The sequence below is a fragment of the Musa acuminata genome, chromosome BXJ3-5 (genome assembly GCF_036884655.1).
Source record: "Musa acuminata AAA Group cultivar baxijiao chromosome BXJ3-5, Cavendish_Baxijiao_AAA, whole genome shotgun sequence".
In the NCBI taxonomy this organism is placed as follows: Eukaryota; Viridiplantae; Streptophyta; class Magnoliopsida; order Zingiberales; family Musaceae; genus Musa; species Musa acuminata.
The window spans coordinates 41253328-41270088 of NC_088353.1; the positions used below are offsets into that span (position 1 = coordinate 41253328).

Genomic DNA, 16761 nt, shown 5'->3' on the forward strand with positions numbered 1-16761 from the left:
ATTTTTAGAACAGCAATCAAGACACTCATTTTCATAAGATTCAAGACATAATTTTTAGAACAGCAATCAAAGACACTGAAGCCGGATACAAGGTGATGATGCATACATGAGAAACTAAAAGAGGATGAGGATGAAATGATGTACATATATATACACTTATGTATATATAATGTAGAACATGTGGTTGGGAGGAGTACAAGCGTGCATGCACGTACATGCGCCATGCAACGTACGTAGTAGATGGAGACACGGTAAAGCCGATAGAAGAGGAGCCAAAATTTAAGGGTCAGAAGTGATTCAGAGAGACGAAGGCAGCACCACATCCTCCTCCCACCTCGTCTTGTGCAAAGCGTGAGTTGTGTTCTTCCTGCACACATTAAACAGAAGGGGAGAGAGAGAGGGAGAGGCAAAAGAACATTAGTCAGTCATCACACACCACGAACCAAATCATTTGTGGACATGGATAGCAAAGAAAACAGTGGCTCTCTTGTTTGGAAGCACCGTAACAAAGCTTAGAGAGAGAGAGAGAGAGAGAGAGAGAGAGAGAGAGAGATGGTGTCATGTTGTTCTGAATCAAAAGGAAGAACCATTACCCACTTCAAGTTCTTTTGTGTCAGAACTATGATATCAGTTTGTTCTTTTCTCTTTTTTCCTATAATATGTGAGGATAAGAGATGTTAAATGAGAGCCTTTGTAAGTTGTGATGGAGCAATAATAAGGGATTAGATAACATTCAGATCAAAAAGATATTAAGAAAAGAAGCCTCATGCAAGCTTTAATTGAGAGACTATACATAAGAAATATAGGAATATTTTTGTGGTGTAGTGATATATATATATATAGTATTCTCTGAGACATAATATATTGCAGATTGGAAAAGCTGTGAAGGCTGACGCAACCTTATCTTCTCTGACCTATGCAATTAAACTATGGACACTGCCTCACAATTTCCCCACTTAGAACAGTGGCTATGGCAGCAAGAAGACAGGGGTGTGGCCCCTCTGTCTCCTCGACTCATCACCATCTACAACACCCCCACATGAACCACTTGTGTTGTACGGAAAATTTCAACTCAAGATCATCATCATCATCACCTGTAGAGTTGCAGCAACTTGCATCCTCTCCAAGCTGCTCTCACAGACCGCCAGTTTCATGGAGAGCATCTGCCTCAACCCACGTTCAAAGAGACTTCAAAGTGTATGAGACAAGAAAAGACTACTATCTTCTTCGTATATAGATAGATAGATATGTATCTATGTATGTATGTATTCACCTGAACTTGGTTCTGCAGCGACTGCACATAGTTTATGATCTCGTCAAGCATTGCTGCTATCCCCATTGCCTGCGAATCCAAGTTCTCTATGTAGAACATCGAGCAAACAAGAGAAGAGGTCACTGATGCTTAGTATGTACCTTGTGGCAGCCAGGAACCAGGCCTTGTAAGCATCTCATTCTTTCGTTGATCTTCTCCCTCCTCGCCTGTAGCCATGTTGATCAGAACACAGGTGATTAGGAGCTGCCAATGAGGAGCTGTAGTCTGGTCATCTTACCCTCTCAGCTAGGCTGTGGTTGTTAGTAGCTTGGCCTCTTCTTGCTCTCACATGAACCACCTCCTTAGGCATGTCCTCCTCCTTCGAGCTGCTTCTCCTGCAGCCCTGGAGAAGGAAGAGGTCAGAAGGAAGGCAAGACACTCCAAGATTTCTCACCTAGTTATCAGCATGGCAGTACGTATACATTCTTCTTCTTCTTCTTCTTCTTCTTCTTCTTCTCCTTCTTCTTAGGGTTTGCTTCTGCTGACTTCGTTGCAGTCCCTGAGAGAGCACTGTTGTTGCTTGCATAGCTAATGGCGGACGCTGCAGTGGCAGGCAGTAAGCTTGTCAGGTTACCGACGATTGCCGTCAAGAGCTCATCGGTCTGGTGAGATGAGGAGTTCTCATCAGAGTAGCACATCAGTCCCGAGCTTGGGTGATCCATGGCAGTGTCATTTAGCTCTGGGAATTGGCACAGCAGCTCCATGCTTGAATCCATGGCCATGAAGACACTGCAGGGTTCGAGGCAGCTGAAACCCTCATCGATGAACTCCCCCATAGGAGCAAGAGATGGATGGTTTTAGATGAAATGAAAAGGCAGGCAGGTCATCATCTCTTTCACAAGCAATATATATGAATGAGATGTGTGATGGTTTTCTTGGTGACAGAGCCCAACATGACAAATCCAGCATTTGGATATCAAAAAGATTTGATTCTTCAATTCTCCAATCAATATAAAATTAAATATGACCTCATTTCTTAGTTGGAAATAAAAGACTTCAAAGTTTTAATCTTATCTTCAATTCTCCAATCAATATGAGACTAAATATATGATGTATGAGATAAGAATTATCTCATGTTAATGAGGGAGATTATTGCAAAAACCTTGTGTGTCCACTTTATTGCAAACAATTCCATAGTGCTTAGACTACTGATGATGGATAGTGATAGACCATCAGATACATCTGATGAGTTCCATCACTGGTATTGGTCTCACTGCTTTCACCCTCAAAGAACACATCCAATTATTGGCCAAATTATATGGTAAAGGAAGAACATTGTATGTTGGAAAAGAAGACACACACACACATATAAGAATTTTGTGTGGTAATAACACCATATGGTCATAGGTATAGAGAAAGATCCAACTTTGTCAGGCAGGCACATAGTATGTTGCATCAAGCACACTGTGTCTAATCAATCACTAACTATGATGCTTATCAACATGATATGAAGTCTTGCACTGAGCAAAAGAGAGAAAAAGAAATCTAATGATTTAGAAAACACAGAGAGAGAGAGAGAGAGAGACAGAGACAGAGACAGAGAGAGAGAGAAACTGATTTGTTTTGTATTCTATGAATTTGTTTAGCTTTTTTATTTTCAGGAAATGTTTCTGAAACACATTAAGGATTTGTTTCTTCATGGGGGAAAGAAAAATAATGTAAAGTAGCTAGTTTGTACAAGGTACCATCACTATTTAGGTGGTTAGAACTTGTTCATCAAGTTCATCACAAACACAGGAAGTTCATATGTCTCAATCCAGAAACATGATTTTATTGCAATGATCACAGAAACACTAGAGCTGATGAACAGAAAATATACCAGAGCAGACCCATGGTAGTCTTGACAAAACAGCATCATTTCAAAGTTGGCATTTGTGTGTGGGACTTGGATCTTTTTATTCTTTTTGACTGGGGGAGACTCTTATCTAGAATTGGAAATTAAAAGCCAAAAGTTTCAGTTAAATGACAACTCAATAGGACACCAATAAAATCAAACAATTGAAGATCTACATATCCCTCCATATCAATTCATGTTATTCTTTGGCTTTCCAGTGTTGAATAGTTCCTTTGGAGCAATTCTCCAATCATGTTCACGTTTTGTTTTGCAGTTGATGGAGCTCTCATTGGTGAAACCACAACTTTTTTTGGGAGTCCATTGATTTCACATCAGAACAAAATAACCTTAAATACAAAAACAAATTAATACATACAGATTCAACAAAAAAGAACTGAAGTCTCAAACTCATGACAATCACTGATATTTACATCATGATTTGACAATAGAATGAATGAATACAGGATTAGCAGCAACATTTCTTGATGATCCACCTTTTACAGAGTCATGCAGGAAGAAAATTGAACATAGCTCTCATACATGACCATATCATCCATTGAAAAACCTGTTTGCATTCTTCTCTCACCGACCACAGCAATACAAATCCATCGGCATAGCATGGCATGGCATAGAGCCGTAAAGACTCGATAAAACAGGGAAAACATCAACTTCAAGTCATCAAATGGAGATCAATACTGCATATATTCAAACATGGTACACACACACACACACACACACACACACAGTTAGCATGGATAAAGTGCATGTCCAGACTAGGCTAATCTTCCTTGGAAGAAGGATGAACATATAGTAGACCCTGAATTCAGTTCCTCTTCAGATCAGGCTGGCTTTTATATGATTATGACAGGCCAATTTATAAAAAGCCCAAGTGCAAGCCTGCTCTAGATTCAATAGTAGGCATTGTAAATAGATCAAGCAGCACAGATTTAATTGCCTATGTTTTGGCTATTTATTTTTTATAATTTATAATTATTATTACTTCTTCTGTTACAAAGATTCTCAGATAAAAATCTTGCATTACAAGCTGCTTTTCAACTCTTCAACCATTCTGCATACCAAGAATGCAATCTTTTTCTGGGGTATGATCTTTAACATAACATACTTTTTCAATAACTTCTTACTTCCCTAATCTCTATATAACTTCCTTTTTATATTTCTGCTACCACAAACTCTGATTATGAATTGCTTCATACATGCTCAGTCCATTCCTTCCTCGGGATTCATTCCTCTCCGTACATCAGTCAACATACACTTAGATGATAATAGTAAAATGAAGTTAGTCACAATAAATTGCAAGCATTTAATCTCAGCCTGTGCATCACGTTGAACACATTCTGCAATGTCTTATGTTGAGAACATTTCAAAATTTCTTTCTGACTTACAATCTCAAACTTTGTGGTACTTGTATTTCTGCACTAAGTTAAAACGATCAATGCTTCCACTGAAACCTCTAAGTACAAGAGTCCTTACAGCTTCCACCCCTTGTTCGAAAGCAGATTCCATCTAAACAAAAAGGCACATAATTAGCACATCTGAACATAATGAGGAACATTCAACTTCTAAGAAAGATATTATCATTTCATTCATGACTTAGATTGGAAATTAGAAAAAGAAATCTAATCACAAACTAAAGGTTTTGTTTTATGCTTGCTTCAGTGCAAATAAGGTTTAGAACCTTATTCATAATATATAAGATCAAGAATTTAGATGATTGTGTTAGTGACCTCAACCTGGTCACTTAGACTACCATAATTGATCTGGAAAACATGGACCAAGATGAAACAAGTTTTCTCTTAGCAATTTCCATCCCAAAACCCTAAGCAGTATTCAATCTGATACAACAACAAAATCAGCAAGACATATTTCCTAGCTATTTGAGGTCTGCTACATGGATCCTTTCCGGCTATAGTTAGTTTTTATCATTTCTAACAAAGGTTTTCATGCCTTTATATGTATCCTCTCACCATTAATCTAAATTAGTCATGCCTAATCAATGTATTTACAAGCCTCCTCTGAACATGTGCAAATCACATTAAGTAGTTCTCTAATACTACATTGATAGCTTCCTAGTTGTCTACTAATGCAAACATCTCTTATTTTATAATTTCCCCTAACTTCATACATCTGGTCCAACATCCTAATCTTCACAAAACCTTGTAGATTTGTTGTTTTCTTAATATCAAAACTTTCCAAGCATAATGCATAGATAATTTTATAATCGGATCATTATAATTTTTCTGTAATCCAACGGGTGAGCACAATGCTCGCCCTTATTAATTTAACCACTTTCCTTTAACTCTAAGTAATGCTTTTTAGTCTCCCATTCGTGTTTCACAATCAATCTAAATTGAAATTTTATGATTTTGGAGTTTTTCAGTCCATTTCAAGAATACTAGCTGCACGTCCTATATTTGCTCCTAATTGTGCTTGGTCTAAAGTCCTTAATTTGAAATTTCATCTTCATGCCTCTATTTTAGAGTTTCATTAATGTGGTTTTCACCGATCGGTACAATGTCATTAACAAATAGTATATACCACAGGTTATCCAGAATATGCAATATAAATCTATACATTAAGATTGCACCCCTGTTCAAGTTTATGTATTTTGGTTCTTTCTAATTCTAGGGTCCCAGAAGATCAGTTGCATTTTCAAGCGCATTGATGGAAAAAGCACAAAATAGGTTTTTAAAGGCTGCATCTGAACATTCAGCTTGTGAATGAAATTTTCATCCAAAAGATATTGGCAATAAAACAAAGGATATATGTACCTGGACTTGCTCCTCTTTACTAAATTTCTGTAGTAGAAAAGCTCTCATATCCATAGCTCCAGGTGGGTTACCAATTCCTAAAATACAGGGGAATAAGATTATTTTGAAAGCAAACCATTTCCTCCAAGTACTAATTTAATGAGAGTGATGATGCAACAGAACCTATGCATAGCCGAGGAAAGTCACGGGAGCCATCTAAATGCTGTATTACACTCTTCACTCTGCAAAAAAATAACTGTGACTAATCAAGGAGGTGCTTAAAAAGCAACATTATGTAATAGGACCATTTTAAACAAAGAATGTGATATCCATCAGAAAAAAATTATTCAATTAAAATGATAAAGATATTAACACATGAACAATACTGAAAAATGTAAAATAATTTAGTGGTTGTACTTAAAAGTTTAGTCAAAATAACAATATGAAAGACATGCTTGTTCCCATGATAAGTAAATTTTTCTACTAAAAGCAGACACTGAGAATGGATATTATCATTTCACTTGTATTTGCCATTATGAGATATACTGACTAAATCTTACAGTGCTAGACAACTGAAGCTAAGTGAAAGAACCTGCAAATTAGCTGAAGTGATCCCCTATTGGATGAGAGAAACTACTTTGACCTTAGGGTTTGAAAAGTTAAAAGAGGTATTAAAAAAGAAAAAAGAAAACATTTTGACAATGACATGCATAGTTTCCAACAACAGATTTAAGAAGCTATGTTTACGATATTAAAATCCTGTAAGTCATGTATAAAGAACAATCAAATTATAATTACTAAGCTACCAGCTCATTCAAACCCAATGTCCTTAGCAAACTCTTAGCAAATCTACAAAATGTTGAGATGAGGAATATTATGATGATGGACATGGAGAGGGTGGTCAATGTAGAGACTTCTGTAGTCGACTGGGGATATCGAGGAAATCAAAGTCTTAAACAATTGATTAGTGACTTAAAAAAGAAATAGTACAATAAGAACACAACAAAAGAAATTGGAGGGTCATGTAGGGTCAAACAATGGTTACATTGTGTGAAAAGGGAGAGGAAAGTCTCTCATGTTTGTAGAGAGAAAGGAACTAACATAAAATCCTCAGTCTATTGATCGATGCCTCACAAATGACAAATATTGACAACCAAACACACTTGTTTACCTTGCTTAGAAGAACAATAACTTCTTTCTAGTGGTCAGAATTTATAAAAAAGGCAAATCCATTATCATCATAGGAGTGCTGAATATTCTAGTAATCAGTATAGCAGAATCTAATTAGGTTAAGAAATACATGCAACCGTGCGAAGCTACATTAGATTCTTCAAAGTGACTCACCCATTATGATGTCCATGACCACCCTTTCGTTGAAGCCTCAAAACACCATTTGGCAAGCTCATTTCATCATAGATCTACAGAGACCAAAAACTTCAAAATAAGATAAAATCTCAAAATCAATGGCAAAAAAGTTCCCAACTAGAATTATCTTACGAGTAGAATATGTCGCAACGGCACTTGATAGTATGCAGCAAGTGGCCCCAACTACAAATGAGATAGATTATCACAAATGTTAACCAACATGGCAAACTACAATATTTATTCAAGGAGCAATTTGAAAGTAAATTACTGATTCTCCGCTGTAGTTCATGTATGATTGGGGCTTCACCAATAGAATTGGCACTTCTCCAATGGAACCTGCACTGACTCCATACCAGTCCGGATATCGATCAAACAGATTAAGCACCAAGAAGGGAACACTAACAAAAGCGAATCGTATGGATTTGTTTACCAATTCCTATCAACGCCTTGGATTGGATTGTATTCAACGTAATCCTCTCAGCTCGAGAGATATGATCAATCATCTCATACCCGACCTAAAAAAGAACAGAAAATTAGAAAAGAAGACATCGTTCCTTGAGGTTTCATCAGAACAAGATGAAAAAGGAACCCTCCTAACGAAATGAGTTGAGGGGAAGCTCACGTTGTGCCGAGTGCCCTGGTACTTGTTGCCAGGGTTTCCGAGGCCGGCGATGAGCCACGGCGTGTACTCCGGCCTGGCTCCCTCGGAATCGTCGGGGAGCGAAGCTAGGGCGCGGGAGCGCTTGGAGGAGTCGCGGAGAAGAAAGCGTCGCCGTCGTGTGGGGTTGAAGGGGATTTGGATGGAATGAGGAAGAAGGAAAGAGGAGGAAAAGAAGGCGGTGGTGGGAGGAGGAGAGAGAGTGGCCGACGACATGTGGCTGCGTGTGGCCGCTGCGCCTCCGCAGTTTTCCTTAAAGTTTCGGTTGTCGAACCGCAATGACAACAGAAATGACAGCAAATAATATAATAAGAATATTATTTTATTTTATTTTTAATATTAATAATAAAACAATAATAATAATAATAATATTATTATTATTATCGAATTCACTTCCCAAACATATCCGATGTTATTGTATTAAATAATTAAAAAATATTTTTAAAGATATTTTTAATGTGCATTCGGATAATGTGCATATTTATATCTTAAATATGAAGTGATGTAAATACTATTGGTTAAATTATATTTAATTTTTTTAATACATATTATATAATAAAATTTATTATTATTATATTTTCAAATATATATTTTTAGAAAATATTTTTTTAAAATTAATAAGTAAATAAAAAAAACATACTCTTAAAAAAAAATTTCATATTTAACTGATAAAATTATTTGATTATAAATAGCATTTCCATGGGATAGTATCTTATCTTTATCAATTATTTTAAAAATAAATAATAATAATAATAATAATAATAAATAATATTGAGGAAACTATCTGTTTATTCTTGAATCTAACTACTTAAGGATTTGAATTAGACTAATCTAATTTCAATCCGATTTTATCTCCACCGAAAAAGAGTATTGTTGAAAAAAGATTAAGAAAAATTATAATAAAACATACTTAAAATTTATAGTTAATGTTGATTGACTAGTCATTTAATTGTTATGTGACACTCTAATTGAGGTTAATATTAGTGGTCAATATCATTTTATCACCCAAACTAACTAATATTCTAAGAAAAAATTATCAAATGAAATATAATTTTTTTTTTACTTTTACTATAGAAATGATTAATTTATGATAACATCAATATTTACGGGGGAATATAATATTCACATGAAATTTATAAGGATAAATACACAATTTTGAAATAGATGGAAATATACGTTAAAACCTCTAAATCATTAATAGAAACATTAATATATAACATATATGAGAGATTAATAGATCTGTCACAGATTTAGTAATACCAAAATCTCGTGCGACCGTCCTTATCATGTGACACGTATGCAGTATTGGACCTTTTCCCCTGCACAGTGGAATCCAAACCCGCCACTTGCGCTCTCTCTCTCTCTTTCTCTCTTCCGTCGATGAGAGCGGATCGTTCCAAGCTTCGGCTACTCTGTTTTGTACTCTCTCTCTCTCTCTCTCTCTCTCTCTCGCTCCAGTCGACGCCCAGAAGGGGATTCTTTGCGCTTCGGACTAGCTTGATCGGTAACGGCTCTCAAAGATCGATCTTTTCCTCTCTTTCCTGACCCATTTGAATCGATTGTTTCGATTATTGAGTGCCAATCTTTTGCTGTAAGGCAAACGTCGTCTTTCTGGGTGATTTCTCTATGTTGCTGTTGTTTTATTGGTCTGTCGAGATCAGAATTGTCCCCATCAATGCAAGCGCTTTCAATCGTTCCTTTTTTTTTTTTACTATGTCTATTTATGAGACAGGAGGGGATTAGAAGGGAAAGATGATGCAGAACGCTGCGGTTGCTGCCAAAGGAGGTGTACCTGGCCTCCATTTCCCGGGTCGCGGAAACAGGGTTTCGGCTGGTTTTGGTGTGGTCGGGAAGAGGACGGCGGGATCGAACAGGTTGTGGATGCCGGACCGTGGATTCTGCGGCGGAAGCTCCCGGCTTGGATCGTCCATCGGTTTTGGGATGGAGATGGCGCGGATGAGGAGCGGGATGGAGGGGATTTTTAGGTCGAGGGAGAAAGCTCGATATGTCAGAGTCCAAGCGTCTGGTTCGTTCTTTCCGCATCGCTTGTTTTCAATTTTTACCTTCTTTATTGGCTTTTCTTGATGCGTTAGAGTAAATGATACAAAAAAGATTTCATTTTGTTGGTGATGTTACTGGATTGATGCGATTTCTGATTCAAAAGATTTCTCATCTAACTCTAATTTGATTCATCATCGTGGGTTGGGTGACGATTCCTGCGATCTTCATATATGAAGAAGTTATCCACAATTTCGCTGAGTTGTCCTATGTGGAATTGGATAAACAAAGTTATCCACTTTGTTTGAACTTTCATTCAGCGACTTATTCTTCTTCTCATGAGTATCTGTAGTAAGCAACTTATGCTGTTGACTCTATTTCAGGTGACCTTGAGAGCGTGCCTTCCGATAAACCTCAGACAAAATCATCAGGAAATGTTCTGCCATACGTCGGTGTAGCATGCTTGGGGGCCATTTTGTTTGGATATCATCTTGGGTATGTTTCCCATATAAAGCTGACCAAAATACTATTCAAATACATAACCATGCTTTTTCTTGTCCATGAGATTTCCTGGGAACTTTCTACTGTAATTTTTTCTCAAATCTAATTTGTTGAAGCTGCATGAAAAAATGACTGCAATACCAATTGCCATTTGTTCTTATTCTTTTAAAAGATTCGGAACTTTGTCCATTGTAGTTCCCTGATGCAAAAGTTGAATTGATTCCCTGGTCTTAATATGTTTGGATATGTATCTGTGTTGCAGTGTAGTGAATGGAGCACTTGAATATCTTGCAAGGGATCTTGCAATTGTGGAAAATACTGTACTACAAGGTACAGTCATTTCCTATTCTTAGTGGTGATGGAATCAAATTGGTTCTTCTAGTTAAGCATGGAGACTTGTTTCATCTAAACACATAAAAGTCTCATGAGAACTACTTAATGTATCTAAATGTGCTGATCAAGGCCTTTCCATCCATTTATGTTAGTAGGTTGTTGGATTTCTTTTTATCATCTTTTCAGATTCTCAAAAGTTCTCTAATTTTTCTCACTTGCAGGTTGGGTTGTTAGCACCCTTCTTGCAGGTGCAACTGTCGGCTCTTTTACTGGGGGAGCATTGGCTGATAAATTTGGTCGGACTCGAACTTTCCAGCTTGATGTAATTCCGCTTGCAGTCGGTGCTTTTCTCAGGTTTGATGACTGATTTAGTTATACAGAAAAACTCTATTTAGCTGACAGATCCTGGTGTCCAATTTGATGGAGGATCTTGTTGCAGTGCAACTGCCCAAGATGTACGAACAATGATAATTGGTCGACTGCTTGCTGGAATTGGAATTGGGATCTCTTCTGCCATTGTGCCACTCTACATATCAGAGGTTACTGAATTTTGCATCCAATGTGATGATCATAGCATGTAAACTTATATAAATGCTCATATAGCTAAAAAAACATCAGCAACTTCCAGATATCACCAACTGAAATTCGTGGAGCACTTGGATCCATCAACCAACTTTTCATTTGCATCGGTATTCTCATGGCTTTGGTGGCTGGATTGCCTTTAGCAGGAAATCCTTTATGGTGGATTTTTCTCAACTTATCTCTTTTGTTGCATCTGGTATCTAGAGTTACATGTTTAGATGTAATTTAACATCTCGTACTGCAAGTATTTATTGTCAATATTTTGTGTGATATTCAGTTCAAAAGTGAATTACATGTATCCATAGCAAACTCAAAGTGGATATTTATTGAGTCGTCAGACTTCATTTCCTGAAGTTCCGGTATCTTAACAACATTCTAACAGGAAAAGAAACAAAATGAATATTTGAAATTTATATGAGGTGCTTCTTTTCATAACTTTTTTAAAAATAAAAAAATTATAAATCAGGCTAGGTCCTACGTAAAAATGGTAATATTTATAATTCTATTAACACAACCGAATCAAAGAACATGTCTTTTTCCCTTTCATTTCATTGATTTTGAAATTACTAAGTATCCAAAATGAGCATTATGAAAAATGGTATTGTCATATTGCTTCCTGAGTCATGGATGATTCTGCCTGCATTATTAATAAATAGCAGTTCTAAGTTTCCCTCCCTTGATCAACTTCAACTTTGTCTGTGACATGCGTTATTAAAGTTTTTCTATATTATTAGCTTTTCGTCTTTCGGATGGTTCAGTACATTAGCAAGCCTGTTAAGCCTTTTAATATGTTTTCAGGATTTAGATTGGCTTTTTACAATAGCCGTCATGACATCTTTCTTATATGATTCAGTTCCAGCTTATATCATTAATTAACATCTAATTAGTAGAATATATTTAGTAATATGGAATCCATGTAGGTTATTGTAGATCTTTTTGTCTCCAAGTTGTTAGGACATCAAGTGAGAACTACCAAAGTTTTAGCAGTTGATACAAAAGGCAAAATGACTAAGTGTTTTGATAACTTCTATTTGCTGGTTTTGTTTTTAATGAAGTTCATTTAGCATTTCTAGAAGTTAATTTCTTTTCTTTAGTGGGGAAGTAAGGTTATGTTGTCCCACGTTACTAGTAATATGATAAATGATTACTTAAATGCATGTTATTTGGTACCTGAATTGCCTTACTCTCTGATTGCTATTAGATACATTCTGTAATGTGATAATCTTGATAGTTTGTGGATAATACCTCAATACCTCTCCCATCTTATTGTTGGTATTGTCATCAAAAACTCGAATAAGCTAAATTTATGCTGCTGTTTTTATAGTGTGGAAATGCAGTTGTTTTATATTCATATTGTCATGCTATTTTTTCTGTTATGCAAAATATGGAATGTAGTCTTTATAATCGTTACATGATGTTTCTCATTTACTCTATATTTACTGTTCTCATAACATTTATGTCCTTTGATTAGGTGGAGGACAATGTTTAGCATTGCAATTGTTCCCTCTGTTCTGATGGCACTTGGAATGGCTTTCTGTCCCGAAAGCCCTCGCTGGCTGTTTCAGGTTCTTGTTTATTGTATTAATTTCAGTGATGGTGTTCTTATTAGTCTTCCCTCGTTGCATGCTCAACTCCATGCCATTATCTGTGCTGCAGCAAGGAAAGCTTCTTCAGGCTGAAACTGCTATAAAGAAACTCTATGGAAAAGAAAAGGTTAGTGAAGTTATGCATGATTTAAGAGCAGGTGGTGAAGGCACAACCGAATCAGATGCTGGTTGGTTCGATCTTTTCGGTAAACGCTACTGGAAAGGTAACCTAAATGATAGTTGTGAATCTTGTGATACTCCAGAACTGTATTATAACTTTGACCATAAAATAAATTTTCCTCCCCTGAATTTTGAATATATGATTTGTTATGAATTTGTTTCCTGGTGCTCTTAAGTAAAAAATAGATTCTAGCATTCATGATTAAAGTAGTAAAACTATGCCTTATATTTTCTTGATTGTTCAATGCAAGGATTCAAATCCTAATCAGACTAATATGTACTGATCGATATAGGTCTGTTTGACCAAGGACCAGTACCTCTTGGTATTTCATTATTTTATTATTTATTCAAAAGATACTGGACCGTATCGGTACCATACCAGTCTGACTGATAGCCGAAACTGGTTGCGGAGCAAGATTTTAATCCTTGATTTTATGAGTTTCCATTTATTCTCCATAACAATCATTTTATAGGTTTACATAGATTTAGCCTTTGAGCCTTCCATAGGAATTTATCACCTAAATGTTATTTATCTGCCAAAAATCCTTCGGTTGATGTGCTGATGTGTCTACAGAAAGGCTACATGTTCACATCATTCTTCTTTTTTTTAACTGTATTCCTTGAAGTATACATTCAATGCTTATGTGAATTGTACAGTTCAATTTAAATTAATTTCCTGATCACATTCTCAACTGCAGTTGTGAGCGTTGGAGCAGCATTATTCTTGTTTCAACAATTGGCTGGAATAAATGCTGTTGTATACTATTCTACATCTGTATTCCGTAGTGCGGGAATTGCTTCTGATGTTGCTGCTAGCGCTTTAGTTGGGGCATCAAATGTTTTTGGTACTTTCCTGTTATTCCCAATATACTCCACATATATTTAAAAAATTCCTTGTTTAAGTACCATAAACTGTGATATATACCACTGTTTTTATGATGGTGTTTCAGGCACAGCAATTGCTTCTTCTCTGATGGACAAGCAAGGAAGGAAAAGCCTTTTGATCACAAGTTTTAGTGGAATGGTAGTCCATCTTTTTTCTTGAAGCATTTAACTAATTGAAGTAACTTACAGTGCATATGGATAATTTCTTGGCATTACTTTTTTACTCTATTTTTAATTCATATTTTGAAAATTTAGCAGTTTAGTTTTGAAAATTCCTCAAATATTAAATGAAATATCTTTGCTGCATTGCATGAACATCTGTAGCAATAATTTTTTGTCCGAGGAACCAGATAATTTTGTAGGAAACTTTTGCAGTTATGATCCCAAAAGCCAAGCATATCAATTCTAGGCAGTAATGTGTAGAGATCATTACAAGGGCTATGTTTTGCTCCAACTGATCTTTTTTTTTTTCACTTAAATTGGGAAGTTATAAATTGCTAACTGATCGTTTATATTGCTATCACTGAAGGCTGCCTCCATGTTGCTGCTTTCTTTGTCATTCACATGGAAGCCCCTTGCACCTTATTCAGGGACACTTGCAGTGCTTGGCACAGTCCTGTAAGTGAATATAATTCCAGTGCAATATTCATTCCCCTTGTTTCTGTAATTTTTGCAAGCCTTTTGAGGTTTACTCATATCGATATATGCTAACTTGGTTAAAATTGCATTCTAACAGATATGTGCTCTCTTTTTCACTGGGTGCTGGCCCTGTACCGGCTCTCCTCCTCCCGGAGATTTTTGCTTCCAGGATCAGAGCCAAGGCAGTTGCATTGTCTCTTGGCATGCATTGGGTAAGACAGGCAGCTTAATCTTCTACGCATAAACTTCTGAGAATTTAACAGACAGTCTCTGTTTTGGATGTGTGATTGGTGGTAACCGACGATAAAAGGGAAAAAGGAGAAAAAAACTAAATATGCATGCTGTGGAAGGCTCATTAAAACTAGAGGTACCCCGAGAGAGGGAGAGGAAGACTGAAGACATGGTCAGAAACGGTAAATAAAGTGTGTGATGGCCATAGGATCATTTCATCATGTGTTATAGTATTGCAGTATGATCCATGTGCTTGAGCACAGATTGAGGAATAAGATAATACAAAAAAAACCTCAGATATGCCAAGTTGTATATAGTTATATTTATGGAAAGGTAATTTAACCTGGAGAGAGAGAGAGAGAGAGATGATTAGAAACATTATCCATTAATGTGATGATCATTAAGCCATTTTAGGGTGTGGAGTAGGGAGTAGCTAATTGCAGGAGGATTTATGTTCTTGAGCACAGATTAGAAGTGAAATTGCTGCTGCTGCTGTATCAGTTATACTCAGCTGGATTGATGATACATGACAAATGAAAGGAGCTTTGCATTGATTGCAACAAGTAGTAAAGCAGCAAGAACAAGTGTGAAAATTTTGGATTCTCACCATCTATTCCACCAATCATTCGCATCGAGTAGCGAAGCAGCAAGTTTGAACTATATCAAATTCAGTAGCATTGACATATTTCTGTCAATGAGACCCATTTTTGTACAATTTTGATGAGACAAGTTCCTACTGTTCTATAGCCTCCTTGGAGAAGTAAATGGAAGGAGCTCAGTTCACTAAGATTCTCTTGTTCAAACATTTTCCTATAGACCGGCTAATTAACTTGAATCCTTCCGTGCAGGTTTCCAACTTCGTGATCGGTCTCTACTTCTTGAGCGTGGTGAACAAGTTTGGAATCAGCAGGGTGTATTTAGGGTTTGCAACAGTATGCCTGCTTGCAGTTCTTTACATAGCTGGGAATGTCGTCGAGACGAAGGGACGGTCACTAGAAGAGATCGAGCGCGCTCTCAGCGTTGCTGTTTGATACCAAATCTGTCGAAGAGAAATATGTTTTTTTTGTGCAAGGAGGCTGTCGGTTTTCGGGTTTCCGATAGCTTCGATCCATGCGTCAAATAAGATAAACTTGATGGAAAACTTGGCATCTGTACTAATGGAAAGCCCTCTTGAACTCCATTGGTATTCGTGAGATAAGTTTAGTGACTGCTGCTACTTGTGATGCTACTAACATGCATGCAGCCATTAACATGACTGGTCAACCATGCATGCAGCACTTCTTCCATGTGTGCTGCTGTTCTTCCAAAGTCAAAACTAGCTACTAATTTGGCTGGTCAACCATGCATGCAGCACTCTTCCATGTGTGCTGCTGTTCTTCCAAAGCCAAAACTAGCTACTAATATGGCTGGTCAACCATGCATGCAGCACTTCTTCCATGTGTGCTGCTGTTCTTCCAAACTCAAAACTAGCTACTAATATGGCTGGTCAACCATGCATGCAACACTTCTTCCATGTGTGCTGCTGTTCTTCCAAAGTCAAAACTAGCTACTAATATGGCTGGTCAACCATGCATGCGGCACTTGTTCCTTCCAAAGTCAGTTGAGCCTTTGCTGATTTGTGTTGACTCCTCCAGATCTGCCAGGTGGCCATATCGAGCTACTTTGCTGGTCGGACTCCTCTCTCTCGTGCTGCATTATATATGGGAACAGCGGAGAGTGAGAGAGAGAGAGAGAGAGAGAGAGAGAGAGAGATGGCGGATAGTGGTTGATCCGCACGACAAGATGAGGTCGAGAGACGTGCAGAGTGGCTCGGGGACAGCAATCTCCGCGACCGGCTCGCGAGCTAGGCACCGTCTCCGACGCGCCACCTCCGCCGGAGACGCACGTGC

General features: G+C 37.2%; 3 protein-coding genes across 4 annotated transcripts; 1 reads left to right on the forward strand and 2 right to left on the reverse strand.

Annotated features, from left to right (window-relative positions):
* Positions 1-24: 24 nt before the first annotated feature.
* LOC103985401 (transcription factor BEE 1-like) lies at positions 25-2228 on the reverse strand. Of its 2 annotated transcripts, XM_009403077.3 has the most exons (6): positions 1735-2228; positions 1551-1655; positions 1414-1479; positions 1274-1342; positions 1095-1163; positions 25-367 (listed from the first exon to the last, which is right to left on the reverse strand). In XM_009403077.3, exons 1-6 carry the CDS (start codon positions 2086-2088, stop codon positions 287-289), a joined length of 744 nt encoding a protein of 247 aa, XP_009401352.3. In that variant the 5' UTR covers positions 2089-2228; the 3' UTR covers positions 25-286. The 2 variants fall into 2 exon arrangements, with proteins under 2 accessions (XP_009401352.3, XP_065006583.1); XM_065150511.1 differs by lacking the exon at positions 25-367 and having other exon boundaries at positions 1115-1188.
* A 2229-nt stretch (positions 2229-4457) lies between these two features.
* On the reverse strand, positions 4458-8208 carry LOC135639078 (chloroplastic group IIB intron splicing facilitator CRS2, chloroplastic-like). The gene is made up of 8 exons (XM_065152826.1): positions 7902-8208; positions 7710-7794; positions 7548-7615; positions 7412-7462; positions 7259-7332; positions 6098-6156; positions 5936-6012; positions 4458-4670 (listed from the first exon to the last, which is right to left on the reverse strand). Exons 1-8 carry the CDS (start codon positions 8151-8153, stop codon positions 4554-4556), a joined length of 783 nt encoding a protein of 260 aa, XP_065008898.1. The 5' UTR covers positions 8154-8208; the 3' UTR covers positions 4458-4553.
* A 1055-nt stretch (positions 8209-9263) lies between these two features.
* On the forward strand, positions 9264-16052 carry LOC103985399 (plastidic glucose transporter 4). The gene is made up of 14 exons (XM_009403075.2): positions 9264-9441; positions 9670-9963; positions 10319-10430; positions 10699-10766; positions 10991-11123; positions 11209-11308; positions 11398-11510; positions 12823-12916; positions 13008-13161; positions 13816-13962; positions 14068-14141; positions 14532-14620; positions 14739-14853; positions 15721-16052. Exons 2-14 carry the CDS (start codon positions 9690-9692, stop codon positions 15901-15903), a joined length of 1656 nt encoding a protein of 551 aa, XP_009401350.2. The 5' UTR covers positions 9264-9441; positions 9670-9689; the 3' UTR covers positions 15904-16052.
* Positions 16053-16761: the final 709 nt, after the last annotated feature.